This window comes from Lepidochelys kempii, chromosome 1 (assembly GCF_965140265.1).
Source record: "Lepidochelys kempii isolate rLepKem1 chromosome 1, rLepKem1.hap2, whole genome shotgun sequence".
Taxonomy (NCBI): domain Eukaryota; kingdom Metazoa; phylum Chordata; order Testudines; family Cheloniidae; genus Lepidochelys; species Lepidochelys kempii.
In genome coordinates this window covers 19622441-19648601 of record NC_133256.1, presented here as the reverse complement: position 1 = coordinate 19648601, position 26161 = coordinate 19622441, and the positions used below count along the sequence as shown (strand labels likewise).

The 26161-nt window shown below is 41.6% G+C and overlaps 1 protein-coding gene across 18 annotated transcripts in view; it reads left to right on the top strand.

Moving 5' to 3' along the window:
• Positions 1–26161, top strand: part of DLG2 (discs large MAGUK scaffold protein 2) — a 1493215-nt gene that overhangs the window by 1428587 nt on the left and 38467 nt on the right. For all 18 annotated transcript variants that reach the window (XM_073336088.1, XM_073336081.1, XM_073336168.1 and 15 more), the window contains one exon: positions 11758–11833. In XM_073336088.1, the coding sequence (XP_073192189.1) occupies positions 11758–11833 (76 nt within the window). The remainder of the gene's footprint in view (positions 1–11757; positions 11834–26161) is intronic.

Below are 26161 nucleotides of genomic sequence, written 5' to 3'. Positions count from 1 at the left end.
GGTGAGCAGTATTTTGCAGTTCAGGAGATAAGAGCTAGTGATGAGGTCTGTAAAGTTTTTGCATTGGCTCCCAGGTCATTCCTGCCAGTTTCTGGATGAAATTTACATGTATCTTAATTCTATCATGAATATTTTTCAGGTGCTGGTCATATTCCATGGTGGAATCATGTTTTATCTGTAAGCCACAGAACTCTATGTGCTGTTCCTAACTAGCCATTTGATTGTTTAGATGAAATGCTGACACAATAAGCTGAATGATGTTGGGTTTAGCCATCAGTATAAGAAATATTATTCCATATTAAAATGGTTTTAAGGTTCATCCTTAGTAAGGATTTGTTCTGTGTAGGTAAATCCTGTGCCTGTATGGTCAAAGCAATGTCATCAGCATTAATTTCTGTGATGATGTTCGGGGAAGACCACTGGTGTGGATATTAAACAGGATCGGTACTAAGACTGATCCTTGTGGTAGGCCATCATTGAGAGTGCATGGCCTGCTGACCTGATCACATAGGAAAACACAAAAGGTTGGTCCGAATGTCTTGGAAGAATTTTATTGTTGCATGGGATAATTTTGCTGGCTTTCAGGAGGAGGCTGTTCCTCCACATCGTGTCATAGGCAGCAGATAAGCCTAAGAAAGCTGCCCCAGACTTGAGTTTACACTGGAATCCTGCCTCAGTGTGTGTTGTCAAGGCTAATACTTGGTCAGTGCAGCTATGGCCTGATTGGAAACCCATTTGTTTGTCCAGTAACATTGCTTCTAAAGTTCTACAAGCGGCATAATCCTTGCCAGTAATACATTCATTTGAGGTGAATCTGTGTATAGTTTCTTAGTGTTTCCAGTTTACTCCAAAGAGTTAGAGTAAATTTTCAAAAGTGCCTATGTCCCATTTTCAGAAGCAATTTAGCTACTAAGGAGTCTAAGTTTTCATTGACAGTCAATAGATTTCAAAATTGTCCTTTTTTATAATTTATTATGAGCATTTTTATGCTCATAATTCATTTAGACACTTTTGAAAATTTTATTTGTAGGCCCCCTTCATTGGCAAGCACATAGAATCAGCTTCTGCTCTCAGATAGATCAGCGTGAACCTAGATAACTCCACTGTAGCATTATTCAGGATTTACTCCACTGTGACTGAAGTAGAGTTTGTCTCAGAAGGCCACAAATGCTGGCTCTTCAGATCAAGCAATGTCAAACCACTAAACTACTCATTTTGTTTTATAAATGGAACCCAGAAACCCACTTGTTTGATATTACTGAGATTTAAATGCACTGGATAAAATTTTTAAAAGCTCCTAATTCAGTTAGGAGGCTAAGCCCCATTTTCAAAAGTGACTTGGGAGCCTAAATCTCACTGAAAATCAATGGTGCTAAGTACCCAAGTGTCAGTCACTTTTGAAAATGGGAAGTCTGCTTTGGTGACTGAAAAATTTACCTATAGCCTCATTCATAAATAGACCCAAATCTGTTTAAGTCAGTTGGACTGTGTCTAGTTATGCCAGGCTAGAAATTGGCCCAAGTGTAGTGATAGTGTAACACCAACAGACCCCGGTCATCGGCGGGCAGGATTGAACCGGGGACCTCTGGAGCATAGTGCAAAAGCCTCTACTGCATGAGCTAAAAGCTAACTGACTGTTAGCTAAGGCTGTAGAGCAGACTCATTTTATCTCTCTTTCTGAGTGGTCTTGGTGCCACTAGATGGGACAGAACACCACACCCAGAAGGTGTGTGGGTTACAATAGCAGTGTGTTTCATTAGTGTGGTAATATATGGATCTCACTTCTGTTGAATTTCCATACACATCCAAGTTGAAGGATCCCAGTTTGATAATTGAGAGGAATGAATTCAAGTAGGTGAGATTTTAAAAACCCAAATGTAAATTGTAGTTCTTTATCAACCCACTCAGCCTAATCTGGTAGCCCAGATTCCAAAGCCATATATATGCTATTGCTTAGCATTAGCAGGAAATCCCAACTTCTAGTTCTGAGAGGCAAATCTCCTTCCCCTGTCCTTGCTCTGTGTGTTTAAAGCTGTTATCTGCAGAAATCCGTAGAGACGTAAGAGGAAAGTGGAGGGATTCATAAAATATGTTTTCTGACTAGTTCTACAAATCAGGCTTTGTGTCTGGAACTAAGCAGAGTGGGAGTGAGTGATATTTGCAAGACTTCAACGGGCCATTCAAGGGGACACAGGATCTGTGGCTACATGGTTGTAGTGGGCCAGAACTCCTACATGTGGAGCATGGAAAGGCAGTGGCCTCTGAGCTGGAGTAGCAGCTGCAGACTGACTGGGCGGCAGTCCCACCTCATGCAAGGTATGGGGGTTGAATAGCCACTACCACACTTAGCTCCATGGACAAAACCCGAGTCATCTGGCTTTGTGTAGAAGAGGTGAATTTAAAGTTTGACACACCATTTTAAATCAACCAGTTGAAAATCAGTTCCTTGTGTATTCACCAGCCAAAACTGGAGTTCAGAGTGTTGTGCTTTCCCTGTTGATGATGATGCTAAAATCTAAAGCAGTGTAAAGAATGTTAGATTCATATATTATTTAGGTGTTTGCAATGTCAACCTTTGCAAGAGAGTCACAAAACACTGATTTCCGATGGTATTTCCAAGTAAAAAGGCTTTACATACATATATATATAAATTTATCACATAAAAAAGTTAAAAGGACATTAAAGTTGCAATATCAAGCACTCACAAGTTAGGAAATGCCAAAATTAAAGTTGCTAATAAAACCTTAATTTGGCCTCCTTGTGTGTATACATTTGGATTAAGCTTACGATTTAATCATTGGTATTTTTAGTAAAAGTCACGGACAGGTCATGGGCAAGAAATAAAAAATCACGGCCCATGACCTGTCCATGACATATACCATAAATATCACTGACTGAATCTTGGGAAGGGGGGGGGCGCTGCAGGGGGAGGAGCCTGGGGCACCAGCTGCGGCTGGGGGGAGCCCGCAGCACCAGCTGCCGGGGAGGAGAGAACCCTGGGGGGCCCAAAGCTGCACTGGCTGCTGCCAGGGGTAGCCCCGAGGGGTCAGCGGCCACTTTGGCCACTGCCCAGTGGGGGGAAGGCCCAGGGGGCCAGCAGCCACCCCAGGACCACTGTTGGGAGCAGCCGAGCTGCAGCTGCTCCCACCACCCGCAAGGCCAGCAGCATTGGCTGCTGCTCAGGCAATCCCCGGGGCCAGCTGCCCAGGACCGCCGGAGCAGTGGCTGGGGCGGCTGCCTGCAGAGCCACCCGAGCGACTGGCTGCAGACCAGCTCCAGCAGCAGCTAGTGTCGCTCTTCCGGGTTCACCTAGAGCAGCTGGCCCCGGGGTCAGGCACACTGGCCGCTGCAGAAGTTACGGAGGTCACAGGAAATCACAGAATCCGTGACTTCCACGGCCTCCATGACGAACATGGAGCCCTAATTATGATACAGTCTTTAATTACATGATCTGATGCCATTTTTTCTACAACTCTCCTACTCATTCAGTACACGGGATTAGATGGTGCTTGTTGCACTGGTAGTTACTCAATATTTCTTTGTATCCTTATCATTTGGTGCACGATTATGGCACACCATCCTAATTCTGCACTGAATAAAGAATTATTAATTTCTGCATGGGCTCTTCTTAGTACGTTTAGAAACATTAATGAATTTATCTTCCTTCACAGCACCCAGTGAGATGAACTGGAATTATTATCTGCATTTTACGCATGAAGAATAGAGGCAGAGAGATTAAAACCAAAACTGTCAGTGGTGTTAACTAATTTTGAATGCCCAATCTAAGAAATTTAGGGCCTGATTTTTCACTTCTGAGTACTTGTTTTTGCAAATTTAACATTCTTATAAATTAATTTTGTGGGGTGTAACTTTTTTTAAAAACTAAAAATTGAAAAAACAGAAATTCCGTCATGTGGAACCATGCTGACCTCCCACATGTGTCATCATCGGGGTGAGATCTTTAGATCCACTGCACACACTTCTGCCGCCTGAGCTAATGGAGTACGTAACCGATAGCAGCCGAAAGCACAAAGTATCTTCTGTGTGGATCTGGCACGAGAGGTGAATGCACACACACACTTTGCCAGTGAGTTTCACAGCAAAGGAATCTTGAGCCTTGGGAATAATGGGTTCAATTTCAGGTTCAGTAGGAGAGTGTGCTTTAATAGTTACCGACCCTCTGGCTCTCTCCCCCCGGCCTCTCCCTATCCCCTTCTGATCCTGTTCTTCCCCAACTCCTGTCCATTTTCCTTTTCCACTGCTCCTATCCTTCCCCTTCCTTCCATGGCTCCTGCCCTTCCCTCTCCCATCTGCTCCTGCCTTCCCCGCCGTTATGACTCATAACCCCTCCCCTGCAGTCCAAGCTCTCTCCCACCCTCTCCCCAGAGTTCCTGTTCCTGCCCCTCCCACACACATCTGTAGCTCTTAAACCAAACCCTGTTCCTCACCCCTCTGCGTTTGTGTCAGGATAGTCCCCCCTCCTCCATGCTGCCTGGGCGCTATCAGAGATAGGATTGCGAGCACAGTCTCTGTTCTCAGTGTAGATACAGTCTTTGGAGAATTTAGCTGCCAAACTCGAACAAGTCTCTACTGAGTACATGCAAGGTGCAATTCTTCAGAGACTTCAGAGAAATGTGGGCAAATTTGCACAGGAAAAACAAAGGGCACATCCCTTACACCAGGGCAACTCCCCTGCCCAATTTCAGTAAACCCATCCAAAACAAGGAGGCACAAGTTTCTCACCCAAATGACTGTATGAATTGTTTACAACTGAAACTTAAAAAAATAAAATTGTCCTGAGGTAGACACCTGGAATGAGAAATTTCAGGCTGAAAGGTTAAAATTGGCAAAGTGATGGTGTCTTATAATGGAAAGTGTTGGGCAACTTTAACTTTAAGCACCACTATTTTCACTACTTATAATATATCATTAGCTTATGAAACAGTTTTCCGCGGGCAATATAAGCATTTATAAATGTTCTTCGTGAATGTGCCTGGACTATTAATGGCAATTCACTACATTTACTATTTATATACCTTTCAAGGCAATGTAGATTGTGGCATATATATTTGTCTCCATTGCCTACAAATAGCAGCGTGATGTCTGCATGATTGCTGAGGCATTACATAAACCAGATCTGGTTTTGTGGCTCATTTTCAAGTTTCTCTGTGCAATGAATCAGAAATAAAATTCAAAGCAACTACTTTAGAAGGTTAGGAAAGATAGGAATGAGAATTAATATTAACACAGATTGATAATTAGAAAACTGTGTTCAGTTTTGAGCTAATTATTTTCTCAGCAGACATCCCTCCTATTTAGGAGATTACACAGCCTCAAGTCTTCATTTTTTACCCATTCTGTCATGGGACTTCATCTGTTACTTTAAAATTTAAGGCTGTTTCTTTGGCTTTAATATCACAGATTGAATATGAAGGACGCATTTCAGCTGTTTCCACTCTACATTTACAGAGAAACATTTATTCCCAAATTCAACTGTAACTATAGTAACCTGCATTTCAGTGTTTTTCAGTAAGAAAAATAAAAGCCCGCTCAGATAGAAGGGAGCATGTTGTGTTGTTTATTGAACTATGAAAAGACAAGACTTCATATTTTTTTTAAAAATCAGCCAATTACCTTTGCTACTCAAAAACTAGCAGAGCTCTGTATTTAGTCTCAGGAACTAGATGATCTGCGTTTACCTAATCCAGCTTCTTACATGAGAAACTGCACTAGACAAGTGGGGGGAAAAAGAAATATTTAGACCAATCTGATTTATCTAACATTCCTCACTTAATTCCCAACTATTCACTGTCCAGTATAGGTCAGAGGAGGGTAGATTTATAGGCTAGCTTTGCGATATTGTACTCACCAGATATACTAGAGCAATTAAGAATTTTGAACAGATAAAATTACCTTTTCTATTATAAACAGGTGATCACATTTGTGTGCCTCAACTAGTAAATTCTTCTGATGATTTTGCAAGGCTGATAAATGACATCTTGTACAATAATGCCCATATCAATGAAGGTGAGGAAGGATTGTCAGACTCCTCCCTTTTTTCCTGCTTCCTTTGGATTTCTTTTCTGCATTTTGTTTTGTTTTGTGTACCTTTATTTCTATCTCTCTCTCTCTTGCTTTAGATTATTTTGAATTTCCCATTATTTAAGCATTCTGTACTTGCAGTACTCAAGAGTGCACTATATAATACATCAGATGCTTATAGTAATGCATATTTAATTACACACTTTCCAAATTCCTAGAGTTTCATATGGTATAGCTTTCATATTATACCATATGCTGTGTACATTTCATTATGTTAATGCACTTTAAATTTTAATCACACTTCCTTTAAAAATATTGTTAGTCCACTCAATGATAGAAAACAAGGGCATAGACTCAGAGTTTAAGGCCAAGGGGGACCATTAGATCATCTTGTCTGACCTACTGTATATCACAGGCCACTAAAATTTCACCCAGTTAAACCCTTACTGGGTTTACAGTAACTTGTGCTTGGCTAAAGCATAACTTCCAAAAAGGCATCTAGTCTTGATACGAAGGTATCAAGAGATGGAGAATCCACCACTTTCTGTAGTTTGTTCCAGTGGTTAATCAAATTCACCATTAAAAATATGTGCCTAAATTTCCTATTTTAATTTATTTGACTTCAGCTTCCAACTATGAGGGGGGATTTATGCCTTTTTCTGCTAGATTAAAGAGTAACTTTTCTAGTTACCACCTTTAGTAACTGGTATTTTCTCCCCGTGAAGGTACTTAAACACTGTAATCAAGTCATCTCTCAATCTCCTTTTTTGATACACTAAATACATTGAGCTCTTGCTGTAAGGCATTTTCTCCAGCCTTCAAACCATTTTTTGTGGCGTTTTCTTTACCCTCTCCAGTTTCTCAGCATCCTTTTTAAACCAAACCTGTGTACAGTATTCTAATATCTCCATCACCAATGCCTTGCTTCATAGGCGCCAACTTTCCAATGTGCCAGGGGATGGTCCCCCCGGCTCCAATCCAGACCGCGCCCCACTCCACCTCTTCCCCGAAGACCTCACCCTGCTTCTTCCCGCCCCACCCCGCCTCTTCCCACCCTGTTCTGCCCCCTCCCCTAGCACAACCCGCCCTCGTTTCTCCCCCCTCCCGCCCCCGCACCTCCTGCATGCCGCAGAATAGTTGATCTGCAGCGAGTGGGAGGCACTGGGAGAGAGGGGGAGGCACTGATAAAGGGGTTGCCGGTGGATGCTCAGCACGCACCATTTTTTCCAGGGGTGCTTAAGCACCCCTCAGTGTTCAGGCCTATGCCATGCTTAGCCATCTGTCAAATCCACTGCCATCCCAGATTATCAAATCCCACAATATCCCCTGATATTTGTTTTCAGTAATCGAATACTTTAGCCAACGCTGAATCAAACAGGAGAAAAAGTGCATTTTTCACATCCCTCATCTGCTTGTGCTTAATCATGTTTGTGGAGGACAATGGTTTATAAGGTATATGCAAGTCCAATTTGTAATGTGTTTGAGTGGCTATGTCCATCTCTGTTCTGCCTCCAAGTGTCATAAGTTTCCACAGAAATACCATTTGAGGTGAGCCTGTACATATGTAAAGTTTCAGAGGAACAGCCGTGTTAGTCTGTATTCGCAAAAAGAAAAGGAGTACTTGTGGCACCTTAGAGACTAACCAATTTATTTGAGCATGAGCTTTCGTGAGCTACAGCTCACTTCATCAGATGTTTACCGTGGAAACTGCAGCAGACTTTATATACACACAGAAATCATGAAACAATACCTCCTCCCACCCCACTGTCCTGCTGGTAATAGCTTATCTAAAGTGATCAACAGGTGGGCCATTTCCAGCACAAATCCAGGTTTTCTCACCCTCCACCCCCCCACACAAATTCACTCTCCTGCTGGTGCTAGCCCATCCAAAGTGACAACTCTTTACATAATCAAGTCGGGCTATTTCCTGCATAGATCAAGGTTTTCAGATACAGACAGACATCATCTTCCTTTCCAAATGCAAACAGATGGACATCGTACCAAAAGGACTGAAGGTCAAAAATCCATTACAATCTACATACCACACAGACTATGCTGACAGCTTGTGCCTCACGCTCTCAAAGAAACTGCGGAATCACCTGATCAAGATCCTCTACAGCAAACAGGGAAAGATTAAGAATGAGCTCTCAAAAATGGATACTCTCATAAAGAACCAACCTTCCACACAAACTTCCTCGTGGCTGGATTTTACTAAAACTAGACAAGCCATTTACAACGCACACTTTGCTTCTCTACAAAAGAAAAAAGACACTAAACTTTCTAAACTACTACTTGCTACAAGGGGCCACAGCAATGGTTCCCTCACCCCACCTAGCAATATTGTTAACCTATCCAACTATACTCTCAGCCCAGCAGAAGCAGCTGTTCTATCTCGGGGCCTCTCCTTCTGCCCCTCCACCCCCACGAACATGATACAGTTCTGTGGTGACCTAGAATCCTATTTTCGACGTCTCCGTCTCAAGGAATATTTCCAAAATACCTCTGAACAACATACTAATCCACAGAGGTCTCCCTGCCAACACTACAGAAAGAGGGATTCTAGATGGACTCCTCCTGAAGGTCGAAACAGCAGACTGGACTTCTACATAGAGTGCTTCCGCCGACGTGCACGGGCTGAAATTGTGGAAAAGCAGCATCACTTGCCCCATAACCTCAGCCATGCGGAACGCAATGCCATCCACAGCCTCAGAAACAACTCTGACATCATAATCAAAAAGGCTGACAAAGGAGGTGCTGTTGTCATCATGAATAGGTCGGAATATGAACAAGAGGCTGCTCGGCAGCTCTCCAACACGAGTTTCTACAAGCCATTACCCTATGATCCCACTGAGAGTTACCAAAAGCAACTACAGCATTTGCTCAAGAAACTTCCTGAAAAAGCACAAGATCAAATCCGCACAGACACACCCCTGGAACCCCGACCTGGGATATTCTATCTACTACCCAAGATCCATAAACCTGGAAATCCTGGGCGCCCCATCATCTCAGGCATTGGCACCCTGACAGCAGGATTGTCTGGCTATGTAGACTCCCTCCTCAGGCCCTACGCTACCAGCACTCCCAGCTACCTTCGAGACACCACTGACTTCCTGAGGAAACTTCAATCCATCGGTGATCTTCCTGATAACACCATCCTGGCTACTATGGATGTAGAAGCCCTCTACACCAACATTCCACACAAAGATGGACTACAAGCCGTCAAGAACACTATCCCCGATAATGTCACGGCTAACCTGGTGGCTGAACTTTGTGACTTTGTCCTTACCCATAACTATTTCACATTTGGGGACAATGTATACCTTCAGATCAGCGGCACTGCTATGGGTACCCGCATGGCCCCACAGTATGCCAACATTTTTATGGCTGATTTAGAACAACGCTTCCTCAGCTCTCGTCCCCTAAAGCCCCTACTCTACTTGCGCTATATTGATGACATCTTCATCATCTGGACCCATGGAAAAGAAGCCCTTGAGGAATTCCACCGTGATTTCAACAATTTCCATCCCACCACCAACCTCAGCCTGGTCCAGTCCACACAAGAGATCCACTTCCTGGACACTACAGTGCTAATAAACAATGGCCACATAAACACCACCCTATACCGTAAACCTACTGACCGCTATTCCTACCTGCATGCCTCCAGCTTTCACCCTGACCACACCACACGATCCATCGTCTACAGCCAAGCTCTGCGATACAACCGCATTTGCTCCAACCCCTCAGACAGAGACAAACACCTACAAGATCTCTGTCAAGCTTTCTTACAACTACAATACCCACCTGCAGAAGTAAAGAAACAGATTGATAGAGCCAGAAGAGTTCCCAGAAGTTACCTACTACAGGACAGGCCTAACAAAGAAAATAACAGAACGCCACTAGCCGTCACCTTCAGCCCCCAACTAAAACCCCTCCAACGCATTATTAAGGATCTACAACCTATCCTAAAGGATGACCCAACACTCTCACAAGTCTTGGGAGACAGGCCAGTCCTTGCCTACAGACAGCCCCGCAACCTGAAGCAAATACTCACCAACAACCACATACCACACAACAGAACCACTAACCCAGGAACTTATCCTTGCAACAAAGCCCGTTGCCAATTGTGCCCACATATCTATTCAGGGGACACCATCACAGGGCCTAATAACATCAGCCACACTATCAGAGGCTCGTTCACCTGCACATCCACCAATGTGATCTATGCCATCATGTGCCAGCAATGCCCCTCTGCCATGTACATTGGTCAAACTGGACAGTCTCTACGTAAAAGAATAAATGGACACAAATCAGATGTCAAGAATTATAACATTCATAAACCAGTCGGAGAACACTTCAATCTCTCTGGTCACGCAATCACAGACATGAAGGTCGCTATCTTAAAACAAAAAAACTTCAAATCCAGACTCCAGCGAGAAACTGCTGAATTGGAATTCATTTGCAAATTGGATACTATTAATTTAGGCTTAAATAGAGACTGGGAGTGGCTAAGTCATTATGCAAGGTAGCCTGTTTCCTCTTGTTTTTTCCTACCCCCCCCCCCCCAGATGTTCTGGTTTAACTTGGATTTAAACCTGGAGAATGGTCAGTTTAGATGAGCTATTACCAGCAGGAGAGTGAGTTTGTGTGTGTATGGGGGTGGGGGGGATGTGAGAAAACCTTGATCTATGCAGGAAATAGCCCGACTTGATTATGTAAAGAGTTGTCACTTTGGATGGGCTAGCACCAGCAGGAGAGTGAATTTGTGTGGGGGGGTGGAGGGTGAGAAAACCTGGATTTGTGCTGGAAATGGCCCACCTGTTGATCACTTTAGATAAGCTATTACCAGCAGGACAGTGGGGTGGGAGGAGGTATTGTTTCATGATTTCTGTGTGTATATAAAGTCTGCTGCAGTTTCCACGGTAAACATCTGATGAAGTGAGCTGTAGCTCACGAAAGCTCATGCTCAAATAAATTGGTTAGTCTCTAAGGTGCCACAAGTACTCCTTTTCTTTTTACATATGTAAAGTAATTTAAAGGCCTCGAGCAAAACTTCTCTACACTTGAAAAGGTGTATAATTTAAGATACAGCATCCCTACAATTTCAGATGAGAATTTTTAAAGCTAACATTTCAACTAGTTTTGAAAATAGTAAATTCATGCCTAAGTATATTGAATACTGTTTTCCAAGGGTACAATTTTCAAAAGCACCCAAGTGATTTAGGAGTTTATATCCCATTTTCAAAAATAACTTTGGCACTTAGAGCCAGATTTTTTTAAGGTAATTTGCACCTGTAACTCCCACTGAAAAATCTGGCCCTTAGTCTAATTGACAGTCAGTGGGATTTAGACATATAAGTGCTTAACTCACTTTTGAAAATAGGACTTAGATACTTCTGAAAACTATACCCAACATCTATTTGTTTTGGGAAGCAACATTGTTTCAATGATTAAAAGAGGGTACTAGGAGTCAGGATTCCTGGGATCTAGTTGCATATCTGCCACTGAATTGTTGTGTGACTTTGGGAAGCCACTTGACACCTTGTGTTTCTTAGTTTACCCATTTATAAAACAGGAATAATAATAATTACTTATTTTACAGGGGTGCTGTAAGACTTAGTGTCTAGAGAGTGCTTTGAGACCCTTGGGTGAAAGTTACTATATAAATACAAAATATAATCCTGATGCGATGATTTATTTTTCTTCAATTTTCTTCAGAGTTGAAAGAAAGGAGCGTGCACGTTTGAAGACTGTGAAGTTTAATGCGAAACCTGGTGTGATTGATGCAAAAGGGGTATGTAAAAAAGAATCATATTAAAAGATGCCAGAATGTCTCTGTTGTCAAAGAGTTAAATGAAATTGCTATGTCTGTTTTAAAATTGAGCATATTATGGCAACACAAGAAAGAGAAGGAGATTGTTTTAACTAAGGTTTGGAGTATTGTGAAAAATGTAAAGTATGACATGATCTGCTAAATAATTAATATCCTCTTGTACTATAGTACTAATAGACATTGCCTCCTAACAGGGAGATAATAAGAAAAGAAATAGCATTCTTTGTTATTGATGGGATTTAGTTAAGTATTTGGCTTGGGAAAGGAAAACTTTCAAAATTCATTGACACGTATGTTTGTTTAATGACATACAGAGAGAGAGAGAGAGAGAGATGAATCCTCTTACTTCAAAAGTTTTTAAAACTAATAGCAAAGTTGAAAGTATCAGTCAGAGAAGTAAAATTTATGTTTCTAATTTAATACTTTAATGGTTGTGACAGACATTGAACAGAGACTTGTACCACAGTAAGCATAAAGGGTCAGCCAGCCCAGAATGTAATTTTGAACTTGTTTGTTCACTAGCAAAATATTTCCAGAAGGGATGATTCTAACTGGTTAAAACTTTTTTTGTTTAAATTCCCCTTCAATTGGCATATTAATACAGAAGAATCTCACTGTTCTAGAAGTCCAAAGCGTGTTCTGCCATATCTTAAGTTGATGTAATATGACATTTTGAAGAATGCTAAGTAGTGGTTAGTCTAATATTCTGGATGGCAAGAGTTGTAGAAAGAGTGTAGTCATATAAAAAAGTATAATAATCATACACATCCAATTATATTTTCCCACTGAGACATTTTTCACATTTACAGCATTAGGTGAACACGTTACAGATGCTATTCTACCAGTCTTTACTTGTGCAGATAGTCCAAATGACTTAAATGGGACAACACTTACTTGTAAGGGCTTTAGCAATCCACAAAGGATGGGAGTCTCAGAACCATCAGCATAAAACTCCCATAGGCTTCTCAATAGAAGAAGAGTTGGGCCAACATGGCACATTTTTGAAAATCCCACTTCTTAGTCTTGCTGTGCCACAGTTCCCCGTCAATGGAAACTGGAATGATAACACTTCCTTTCTCCCAGTCTTCATCTGTCTTGTCCATGTAGACTGTAACCTCTTCAGAGAGGGGAGTGTGTTTTGTTTTGGGCATGACCAGAACCTAGCATAATGGAGTCCCATTTTCAGTGGGAAATCCAGGTGCTAACATAATACACATAATATTTCTTTTGCAAAATTCTTAAGAAAAGAAAATCACTCTTGCAAATAGCACTTTCTGTCTCCTCTGTGTGGACCAGATTCTGATCTCAGTGCAAATTAAGAACTGCATTGACTTAAATAGAATTTTTCCAGATTTACACCAACATACCTGGGATCAGAATCAGGCTCTATGTACATTATTTCTGTATGCAAGTGACATAATCGATATGACCTCCTGCAAAGTCAAAACAAATTTTTTTCATTTGAAATAACAATTCTTCTGGAACCTTGTGAATTTTTAACAGGTACTGTATCGTCAGTCAGATCACTTCTTAAAATGTCCATTATACTGTCAAAACCTTGCGGGAATAATTCTTTCTTGTTACTAATGGTCCTTACCAGACCCTGGTGAAAATTTAATTATCCCATAATTTCCTACAATGTTCTTCTATCTTTGCCATCAATGTAACATTAATCTCCCAGCCACTCATTCCATTACTTGTTGCAACATTTAGGAAATTGCATAATTACAGAATCACGCTGTTCAACCCTTTGGAAATTTATTTTAGTTCGTTAGTCTGCGCTAAAATCTGTTTTTCCCTTCTTAAATAAATCTATTTAGGTACAAGCAGTGTATGAAACATTAAAATATTTTATGCGGGGCAAAAATTCATCTTAATCCTAAATGAGATTAATAATGGGAATAATATAAATCCAATTAGTGATGCTAAACCATAGGTAATATGAAGTGATTACATATAGTGATATAAATAGCAAGTGTAATTTCATCCAACAGGAATAAACCTTGAAGTTATTGGCTGAGCTTTCTACTAAAACTGTTAGTTTGATGCATTTAATTGTTATAATAATACAACTATTCACACATCTCTGCTCCTTCCAATTTTGGCTTTCATAGTCATTATTGTACATGGTTTTAATAGCAAAGTAAATGGTCACTCCCTCTGGTCCATTACAGCTTCTTTGCACTGATACAGCAAAGTATAAAGCACGCTAAACTGGCTTAACTACCTACTATGTAGAAAAATCCCCAGGTCGTATCAAGCTGCCATAACGGCTCAGACGCTGCCTCCCTCTACCCTCAGGCACAGGGAGCATGGCCAATGGTAAGGTAACACAGCCAGGATGTCCCTGTGCCTCAGCCATCTCTGACTATCAAAACAGCCCCTTGGGGTCATTGGCAGCTAGCATAAAATAGAGCATCCCCAAGGTTGCTCTAGTTTATGGCATGTCCTGGAAATGGAGTTAGAGGGCCACCAGAATTGGGAAGCACAAAGGTGATTTAAAAGTAATCTTTGAACCCTTCTCCTGAGCTGTACTGAGGCCTGAACTTCCCCGTTATTCTGATAGAAGGGTAGTATGTCAGTAATATCGAGTAACGTCATATTTGCCAAGTTGCCTATTCAGCACTTAGAAACTTCACCTACTGTAGGCTTTAAACTTAATAAAATAAATTTTCCCTTTCTAAATTTAAGGCATACAGTAGTTGATGCTTGTAAGATTTTCACTGAGAATCATCAGCACTGGAGGATGGAAAATTCACAGAAGTGAAAAGAAACTAGACTATAATCTGCTTTACTCTTAACTGCAATAATTGCAGCAAGTCTTTTAGCAGACAAAAATAGCATCTTTCTTGCATCCCTCCCCACCCCGCCTCCAATCATATATTGTTTCTTGAATGTGGGCTGGAGGCATTTTTTATGACAGATCTTGTAACTCTTTTGAAAAGAGTTTTACAACAGCTTACTTTGAGTGTCTAATATTCATGAAGTTTGCCTGTTTCCATCAAATTGTTCAAGTATCTGAAAGCATAAGATGGAGTATGCCCTTCATAATGTGTAAATAGTTATTTTCTGTTTCTGTTGGAGCCCTATGTTGTCAGTGCTTTTCAACTCTACATTCACTTTAAAAAACAAAATCCATTATCCACTAGTGTGACCGGGGTCCCAGGGCGGCCGCACTGAGATTGCTCAATCAGGACAAACAGCAAAGAATGGGGCAGACAATCCCCAAAACTGGTGGTTATTCTTATACTTAGATTCACCAAGCCAGCAACAAAACGGCTTCTACAACTAGTTACTACTGGTTACCCAGAAGCCAAAAACACATCTCCCTTAAAACAATCCAGCATGGGGCTCCTACCTAGACAGCCAAGTCAGACATGATGAAGATTACTGAAAATCTTGTTCATCCTATGAAAAGTTCTACCAATCCCAAAGGATCAGACACATTACCCACCAAGTCAATGAATATTTCAGATCTTACCCAAATAAACACTGACAGCCAATTCTTATTAACTAAACTAAACGTATTAAAAAAGAAAAGAGAGTATAGGTTAAAAGATCATTATACATACAGACATGAATAAAATTCTTAGGTCAGTTTCACAGTAGAGATGGTGAGCTTTAGAGTTGCCAAGAGTTCTTTCAGAATTAGTTCCATGGGTTACAGTCTAATGTCCAATATCAGGGTGATCCAGACTGGAGCTGGAGACCTCAGTCTTGTGACTCAAACTTCCCTGATGAAGCTTAAGCTGATCTTAGATATAGGATCGGGGTCCTAGAGTTCTTTTTATAATTCTCTGGCAGCCTCTTGACAGCAGATGTTTCTTGGGTGAAGTATTGTGGCTTTGAATTAAGACCTATTTCCTAAGTGCCCCCAGTAATTTGCTATATGGATTAGCATAATGCAACTGCCCATCTCCCACCATTTACAGGTAGTTTACTACATACTTCAAAGAAAAATAAAGACAATGATATTACTACATTCACAGTTCATCTAAATGTTAACATCTCCCTTTGATCTCTAAATTAACAGAATACAGTGACAGACAGGAAACATTTGGTTACGTTGTCAACCTCTAAAAATATATATAAACTTTAAAGTTACAAAAAAAACGGGATAAACCTCCCTCTAGCAAAGGGAAAATTCACAAGTTGAAAACAAAAGGTAATCTAACGCGCCCTGCCTTATTTACTTACTCTTTTTGTAATATCAGAAACTTGTACAAGATGGTTTATAGGAGAAGGAGTGTTTTTGACCTGATGCTTCTCTGCTTTCCACAGAGAACACACGCCTTTCCCTCCCCCGCCCCCCTAAGATTTGAAAGTATCTTCTTTCCCCTTTGGTCGGGTGCCAACCAGGTTATTTGAGCTTCTTAGCCCCTCACAGGTAGGGAGGAATTCTAAGCTACCCTTAGCTTTATGGTTATGACAAAGCTAGAGGTGGGAAACACCTGTTAGGTCATCTAGTCCATTCCTCCACTGGTGCACAATTTTTTCCAAGCATATGTTTGTTAGTGTTTTGATCAGTGTAATTTTAAATGTCAGAAGTCTGAGGCTTCCATCATTTCCATTAGGAAGGTGTTCCTTAGCCTCACACAGGAAGATACACCGAAGCGCCTAACTATCACTCTTAGGGTGACCGGACATAAAATGTGAAAAATTGGGATGGGGGTGGGGGGTAATAGGAGCTGTATAAGAAAAAGACCCAAAAATTGTGACTTGTCCCTATAAAATCGGGACATCTGGTCACCCTAATCACTCTACATGTTTAAGTCCAACAATTAGGTGCCACTGAGATCCTCAAGACCCATACTCAGCCTCACCAGGTGCCGAAATAGCCACCATTAAAGTCCCCTATGCGCGTACGTTTCTGACAATGAGCATGTGAACTGCTGTCTCGGTGCCCAGGTGACTACTGTCTCATGCACAAGCCCCAGCGGGATCCTCAGACGAGGCATTCCCCCACCTATCTTGCCTGTGGAACCCAGTCTGGCATGTGTTCTCAGGGCATAGCTGAACCCACACAAAACAGGTGGTGATGGTGAAGTTGTTTCACTTTTTATAAATTATTAAGTATGCATTGATGCCAAAGAACTGGAACCTGGGTCTCCTACTTCCCAAGTGAGGGTCCTAAGCCCTGGGCTACACAGTCATTCTCACTTGCTGAGCAGTGGATATTTAGTTATTTATAAAAATAACTGCTTCAAAAGGAGCGAGAGTATTCTGCCCCAGAATGCCCCATAGTCCAAAGGTTAGAGCATTAGCCTGGTGAAATCCAAGTTCAAATCCCTTCTTCACCTTAATCAGAGGGGGGAAGTGAATCCACATCTCCTATATCCAGGTAGGTGCTCTAACCACTGGGCTAAAACCTATTAAGGGGGGTATAGCACCATTATTCAATGGATTAGCATAAGGCAACTGCCCATCTCCCACCATTTACAGGTAGTTGACTACATACTTCAAAGAAAAATAAAGACAATGATATTACTACATTGTCTGCTCTGGTGGGGGGATTCTTGGAGGGGAAAAAAGCATTCGGCACCTACTCCAGGAGAGGGTTTCAAGCAGAAATAGGCGCTTCCTTCCAGCCCAGACTTAGGCACCTAACGTGCCTGGGCCCTTTTGAAGGGTGGGTTTAGCATCCACCCCTCTCCTCAGCATTTCCTATTGGCTAGCTTCGGCAGCTCCCTGTTCAGCATGCTGGCTTTTGTGGATCCCATTCTTAGATGCCTCTCTCTCCCCATGCATTTTACAAGGAGCCTAGGGCTGTATATTCCACCGGGTGGCAAAGCATCTCAGCGTTAGATGCTGCAGGGCGAGGCTGTGCCTGAAGTCCCTTTGTGGATCTAGCTCATAGTCAGGAAGCTTTTCCTAATATTCAGCATAATTTTTTTCTTGTCTTTATTTTAGTCCATTACCCTATTTATACCCCACATCAATCTGTGGGTTTTTTGAAGCACATTTTGGATAGGATTTTCAAAAGTTCTCTGCATTGGCCTAACTCTTCTCCCATTACAGTCAATGGGAGCTGGACTGTTGACTTCAGTAAGAGCAGATTTAGGCCAATATTCTGAACACAGTTGAAAATCCTATTCCCAGTGGGTTTGTTAGTCATAAGTTAGTCAAACAAGTTCACATTTCTCTCTTAGACCCAATTATGCAACCCTGGCTGTCTTGGGTGAGCATTTTCATGATTAGCTTGTGAGACAGTTTGCCTCAATAAGTGCTATAGTAGGATGCCCACCATTTTGGTCACTGCACCCGGGATTGAACTGGGGCTCTCCACAGCTAAAAGCACAAGCTACAGAGCCAGAGCTCTCTAGCCGGGTCTGTAACAGACTGGGTCCTGGTCTACACTACAGGGTTAGGCTGATGTAAGGCAGCTTATGTCAACCTAACTCTGTAAGTGTCTACACTAAAATGTAGCTCCCACCAATGTAATTCACCCACGACACCAACTTAATAACTCCACCTCCGCGAGAGGCGTAGCACTAAGTTGATGTAATTAGGTCGACAGTGTCAATGTAGATACTGCATTGCTTACATCAACTGTTGCTGTCTTCAGAAGCCATCCCACAATGCCCCACACTGACAGGTAAATTGGTGCAAGCGTTACTGGTGAGGACACACACCACTGACACAAGGAGTATAGTGTGAACATGCAAAAGTGATTCAATTACTGCAGTGGCTGTATGGTGATGTAACTTAGGTCAACTTAATTTTGTCACGTTGACTTGTCCTCTGCAAATCAAGCACTAAGTGGGACCTATAACACACACGCACACATAAAGGATTGCACTAATGCAAGTGAGTAAGAATTGCACGTGACAGCCCTTGATCTTTCTTTGTACGCCAGTCCCTTCTATTGCCATTAATTTTGTTGCATTTCTCTGAATTCCCTCCAGGTTAATTTCTTTCTGATAATGAGGCAGTGGGTACCAACTGGGGATTAACAGTCCAAGGTGTGTGTGTGTGAGATACAGTCCTTTTTCCCCTTCTTCCAAATTTGGTATTAAGAGACTAGCAATAGGTGTTTAGTGAAGGGTAATGGAAGTGTCGAACATTAAAATGTGTAGGATTACACGTGGGATGAATTACTAAGTAGAACAGAGGTCGAAACAAATTAAACAAAGTGAATCTGCCCACAAGGGCCAGGTGTAGGAGATTTAGTGAAGGTGGTGTAGGCACTGACACTGAACTAAACATCTTTGTTCCCTTTCTCAGTCAGACTTCTTCCCCATGCCCTAACTCCAGGGACTTTGCTCTGCTCTGCAACGACCTTCCAGGTCTGTTCTTCTCCTAGCGACTGGGAGTGGCTACCTGTGTAATATTATGCTGAGAACTCTGAGCACTGTCCTTAGAATGAGTACTAAATCTTGCAATAAATATGAGCATCAGTTTGTATTCTGACTGCTGTCATAGAAAAAGGAGACTCTTGTGGTTGTACTCCCCAGGAACGGGAAACCATTGTATCTAGGAGCAATCTTCCTGCCTCTTTGCGGGTGCCTAATCTGCCACAAGGATAGTATCAGAAAGACAAGGTGGGTGACAAGGAATATTTTAGAAATGAGCCTGAGTAAAAAGCTTGAATATGGATCCAGATCCCAAGTTTGGGGACACTTTAATGTGAGGTTTTGATTTAGGCTTATCTCACCTCAAACAGTAGCGGATATTTTAGTTACAATCACTGAAATGTTATCATTGCAAAGTATGTTCTTCCACAGTAATTTACAAGTGAACTTGGGTATATAAATAGAACAAGCCATCAATAACACTCCAACAAATACATTATGTTTTTTTCCCAGAACAAAATTATGTTTTGTTGTCGCAGCACAAGGCAATTATTGGACACCTATTGGTATTAGAAATAACTTGTTTACATGAAATTTGTTCAGTGTGAGAACTGAATGTTACTTTTTCTAAGCTTCTGGGAGATTTGAGTAGAGCACATGCAGAACTAGATCATGATTTTCTAGATGGTTTACCTCTTTGAAATGTCCAGAAACAAACAATTTTCCCAGCCTCTCATCATAGTTGAGAGATAACCACTTGTCTTTGAAGGAAGGATTAGGTTTTTCAATGGAATTTAGACAGGTGATTTGCTTAGGAAAGACCATTTATGTTTTTTTATATTAGAATAAAGAGCACCTCTGTTTTTAATTTTTATCCTTAGAGCAAACTGTTTCTTCTCCATGCAGTGATGTAAAGGGGATATGATCAGAAGGTTTGAGCAAGGGACTAAGAGAGAGGGGTGACTGCTGAGGCTGTATTCACTTCAGTGGGAGATGTATGCATCCAGTTAATGGGGTGATCAGGTTGAAGGTCTGACTCCTGGCTCTCTTACTGTTTCTTGATGTCTCCTTTGGCAAGTTACTTAACCTAGGAGCAGATGGAGGCATTGTTCTAAGGCATAATGCCTCTGAACCTGTTAATCAGGCTGTGTGCTTCCTCCCATCCTCTCAGGTGCTCAGCCTCATAGGACGTATTATTGAAGCCTAGAACTGTTGTTTTGATTTGTAAATATAATAATGATCAAAGAGAGCCTCTAAGTAGTTTCTTCTGAGAGTGATGGACTAATAGCATTGACTTTATAGCAAGGAGTCACGTGCAACCAGAACCTTCAATATCTGTGCCACAAAACTCCTGGCCAGAAATTACCAGAGACTAATTACGAGCATGTTTAGCCTTTTTAAGAGATGTAGCAGGCATCCTAGTCCATACTGGGGAAGGGTCATGGGCCTCTCAGTGCCCCACCCAAACACTCACTCATCTGCCCTCTTCCTCACTGGCACATGATTTTCACTTGCTCAGTGCACAGGAACATGAAGTGAAAGTGACAAGGGGTTACATGTGTCTCCCCTTCTACCACCTTCTTAGAGTGATCAAACACATTGGTAAGTAAAGTAAATATTTAGGAGCTCAGATTTTACCTTGATGGGTGTGTAATATAAATGCTTAACTAGATCAGGTTAGGTGGAAACATCTGAAAACACACAGAGCCATGTACTTTCCTCAATGCAATTATGATGTCAATGAGAATATTACCACTTCTGGAGGGGCAATCCATGGCTCTTCACTCTCTATATTTGTATAGCTAAAGATACAAAATTTCCAGACAACAAACACCCATTCTACTTAGAAAAAGAGCGTTGAATAGGAAATGGTTCTGCATGTCAACTAATTCACATTTATTTTAACGAGTTGAGGCATGTTTTCAGTATGTTTTCATGAGTCAGTATTTTGCTTTAAGTATGCCGACTTCAGAATGATTGAAATGTGCTTTGATGTAGCTTTTGAGTGAGCATCTGCAAATAATGTACGGGCATCATTCTTACGAACCCTTTGTTCCTACACCTGCATTGCTAATTGGCATAAAACCTACTCTAAAAGTTGTGTGGTTTAGTTTTTCAGCAGACATTCATATTCCATTGACATTTAGCTACCCCTCTAGAATTACTAGAAGACTACAAAGTGAGTGGGAGCCCGTGGCAGCAAGGTTCAGAGCCCAGGTCAACAGACTTTGGCTTGTGGGACTCACTCTACCACACTAAAAATAGCTGTGTAGACTTCGTAGCTCAGGGAAGGGAGTGGGCTTTAGAGGCCAAGCTCCAACCTGAGCCACACCATCTACACAGCTGTTTTTTTAGCACAGTAGCACAAGCCCAAATCTGTTGACCTGGGCTCTGAGATTCACTGCCGTGGGCTGCCACACGCTGTGTAGATGTACCCTCAGAGGTCAGCTGCCCTGCCAGAAGCCCTCTTTAAAATAGTATGTCCTGGAATTATCTTCAGGATTTTTCTGCTCCACCCTTGATGTCTACAATAGTCTTTTTGTTAGCCCTGTGCAAATAGCTCTACTCAGGGCTCATAGATTTTTTTTTGTTCGGTGGCTGAAACAAACAATCAGGAAAAAATTTGTTTCAGATCAACCTGAAATGAATTTTTTTCTAATTTTTCAGCACACCAAAAAGAATTGAAAAAAATTCATTCCAGGTTGAACAAAATTTTTGTTTTAGGTGTGAGTTTGTGTCTTTTTTTTTAAAAAAAATTGAAGTATATTTCAAAGCAAAAAGTAATTTAAAATCAAAACGTTTCATTTTGATTGTCAAAATGAAACATTTTGACTTTCTCTGCATTTTTTTCAACTGAAAAAATTTGGCAAATTTGACACAAATTTGCAAAATGTTTCAGTTGATCCAAGTCTGCTTTTTTTTTTCTTTTAAGTTTAGGCTGACAAATGTCACCTATCTCTAGCCTTAAGTGCAGCAATTCAAAAGAAGCTCAAGTCAGCTACGTTCTCTCTGGGCACACACCTGCCTGTTGCCTCTTCCATTTCAGCCCTGCTGTTGGTGAATTCCTTTCTGCAAGGCCTGGGAAAAGGTATGCATTGTCAAAACCAAGAGTGAAATTGAGGAACCGCAAAGCGATGTCCAATGCACAGAAACAGAGATACAAATATTATTGAATCCATTCTAATAACAGTTTTCTTAAGGGGTTACTTTTGACAATATTAGATAGAAACTCTTCAGGTGGAAGTGTGATTTTTTTTTCAAGTTAACAGTGTCCCTTTAAATAATACAGTTGGCCTCATGTGCAATCTATCTGCAAGTCTCAGCTAAAAGGCCAAGGATTTCATCAACACTGCAACTAACCTACTCCTTCCCATGTAGAAGTGTGGACTTCCAGGGCAGGGTTAAGACACATTGTTGAGGCAATGTTGGGAAGCCTGCCCTTACTGTAGCCCATGGTGAACATGGCCTGTGAATAAACAAAGGTACCTTTCTAAGAAGCATTAAATTTACTCAAATTACTTTATTTTAAAAGGTAGAAGAGCACCCTACCTCAGGAAAGCATCAAGGATAGCACTTAAAAACATTCCTAAGTTCCATGTATGTCAATGGGACTTAAATGTGTGCTTTAAATCAATTACATGCCTAAGTGCTGTCCTGAATAGGGATGGACTCTCCGAGGGTGGATTTAAGCATGTTCTCATGTGATTTCCTGAATCTGAGCCTAATTGTATGACCCCAGCATATTCCACCTGTGTCCTCATTATACAGATATTTGTCCGACATTTTTATGTCCAAATTAACCATGTTAGGAGGCCAAAGGGGAAAATCAGTGACCAAAATCCCTTCTGTAGAACTGTAAAGTAGGTTACTTTTTTCTCCTCTCTTGGCAATCTTGATGTTCAATGAAGCCCTCCTCCTCTATGTCTGATATCAACATCAAGAACGCTGCCAGTGTGAGGAAAAAGCAAGAGTAGGATGGTGTTAGCAAGGTTGCTTACCCCTCCACGGGCCGGGGGCTTGGGCCTAGACAAACTTGATGTACTGCAGAAGCACACCTGAGAGAGTTCAGCTGTTCCTTCATCCAGGGTAGCAGGAAACTACAGAGAGTGGGAGAAGCTCAGGAGGCTCTGTCTAGAGAAACTGCAGTGATTGAGAGAGGCTCCTGCAGGGAAGAGCCGGGACCAGAGGAGTCGCTCCAGCTAGAAAGGGCTGGGAGTAAATGGCTAAAGCAGGAAAGCCCTGAGACACCAGGGGAGTTTGGGGCTGTGCCCAGCTGGAGGGAAGATTTGTGTGTTTATTTTGTACCTTTAAATTAATAACCAGATCCTAAGGAGGGCTGTTGTTATTGGACTTGTAAAAGCCTCTTCTTCAGGTTAACTGAGGAACTGAGCGGCCAATTGTAGGGCTGTCCTGAGGCCTTCAGGGGGCACTTGGGACACCACTAGCCTGGTGACAGATGGGAATTGGGCTTCAGCATTTACTGTAATGTCATAGCTGTTCCAGCAAGAATATGTAAACTGTAGTGGTTGCCTGTTTCTCCTTTAATGACATCACTATGCTGTTTTTGGCAGAAACTCAGCAGAGTTTCTCTGTTTTCCATTTATCCGCACGTGCACCTGTGTGTGCAGTGTGACGGGTCCACTGATTGAAAAAAATAACAATAAAAATAAACAACAAAAAATAAATAACCCAGGCTCTTCACAGAAGTTAAACCTGCTAGGGAAACCTCTCACTGATTGACTTTTCAAAGATCAGTGCTTTGACAGAAGCCTGAAGGAGTGGATGGAGATGATAAGAAGCAAAGTGCAGAGCAGAGATCTTGGCTGCACTGGGATTTCTGACTAATGTTTGTTATTGACCCAGGAGATTAGTATTTGACAGTTCTGCATCTAGAGCTGTTTGCCAGAGATCTGAGGTAAACGCCCCACCCCCCAGCACAGGGAGGTGTTAGTTGCACATACAGGCACCATCTTCACCCCTACCCTCTCTCCCGGCATTCTGCTAGGCAGCTTTAAGTTCCACCAGAGGCTCCCTGGGTGCCACACAGATGGAGGCTGCAGTGGGTAGGCATGGAATGAGCACATCTCAATACCACCCAGGCCACCCTTTGTCCCCTGCTAGCACCACAGTTCAGACTGTGCTGGCCACCTCTAGGCCCAACTGATGGAGGAGAAGTTGGGTCTTATTTGTTCCACTGCAACCCCTCGCCAGCAGGCTTTGCATCCACCAGATCCTTGCTCCCTGCTTTATGACAGCAGAAGCTGGTGTAAGCCAGTGGTGAAGTTGACTCTAGGTCTCTGGCTCTGAGTAACTCTAAGCTTTGTCCTAAGCCCATTCATTGCCTCTTGCTTCCACCTCTCCTTCCTTGCCCTGCTCCTTTGGGCTCTCTCATTGCTTTGGCCAGAAATATTAGAGGGACTGCTGACATCAACATTCTAGCCTGTTGTTTTGCTGAAGTAATGAAATTAAATGTGGGTGATGGAATAGCAGTCAGCCACAACAATTTCAGTGCCTAGTCTCTTATCATTCCAGGGTATCTCAAAGCACTTTATACAGTTATACAATCATTTAATAATACATTCTGCTGGGCCAAGCTTGCAGCTGAAAGTAAAGGAAGACTTGAGTCTTCCGTTTCAATGTACACCCCTGACATCTCTAGGGAGTCGGCATGACTAAAAGAGATTCGTGTTAATAATGAAATAGTTCTGCGAACCTTAAAGGGATACTGTCAGGTCAAATTTGGGCCCAAATGTATGTTTTGAAAATACAGGCTCTTATTGAACATAAGACCAATAGAAATATTTTCATGCATTTAAAAAAAATGAAAACTTGTTTATTATTGTTATTTGAAAAGAACTGTTCTCAGGGAGGGTTTTCAATCCAAATAGGGCTCCATTGTATTAATGCATAGGACAGGGAAAGCATAAATGATATGAAACAAAATGCAACATATGAGTATGTGGGGAAGGTAAAAGAAATGCAAAAAAACCCACAACAGAATGGACTTGATCCACATAGGGAAGAACTATTCTGCATACAGGCAGCTTGTAAGATTAAACAGTCAAAGGCCAACTTCAATGTGGCACTCAAAACGTTTCTGCACCCTTATAGATATATAGATATATATATGCATTCTGATCAAGTGTTTACAGTTTCTGCAGCACTTTAATCACATGATGGTTAATTGCAGGATGTCGTACTGTTGCTCAGATCGTACACTATATTACTAACTTATTTTTCTATAACATACAGGTGTGTAGCATATTGCACTATTTTTATATAAGATACAGGTGTGTAGCATTTTTCAATATTGTTTACAAATCTGCATATGCCAGAGAAAGAGTTCATTAAAGTCATTTAATACAATATATCTTTATATGGGGAACTGAAGATTAATTATAACATACAGTGATATTGAAAATTTGCTGGCCATATTTAGAACACCTAAATTCACAGTTCAGTTATCATCCTAGTTAGCTGCCTCTTCTCCTAAACCGCACCTAAGGAAGTTTGAGCTAAATTAACTATATGTGCATGCTAATTTTATAGCTTGCTACCTCATATCCTGAATTAAACCTAAGGCTGTGGTATGCACAGATAAATTAACTTAATATTAATTGGCTCATATTCTCAACTGCATCTAAGGAAATCTGTGCCACTGATTGAAAAGAAAATGCATGGTACGTAGAGTAATATTTAAGTCAAGGTATTTAAAATAGCCACTAATTAGTTTGGTTTTGGTGGGAGGCCCTCAAGAGCAGTGGACTTCAGAGTTACTACCTCATTGGGATGAATAGTGCAGGTCATATTTCTCAGTGCTATTGTTTTAGGCTGCAGACTCAGGCAAGTGTCACTGCATCATTTATTCTCAGGCCATGTTTGGAAACTTTCAGGAACATAGCAGTTTCCACAGTGGATCAAACCCAAGATCCATCTAGTGCATTAGCCTGTCTCAGACAGTGGCCAATACCACATGCTTCAGAGGAAGGTGTAAGAA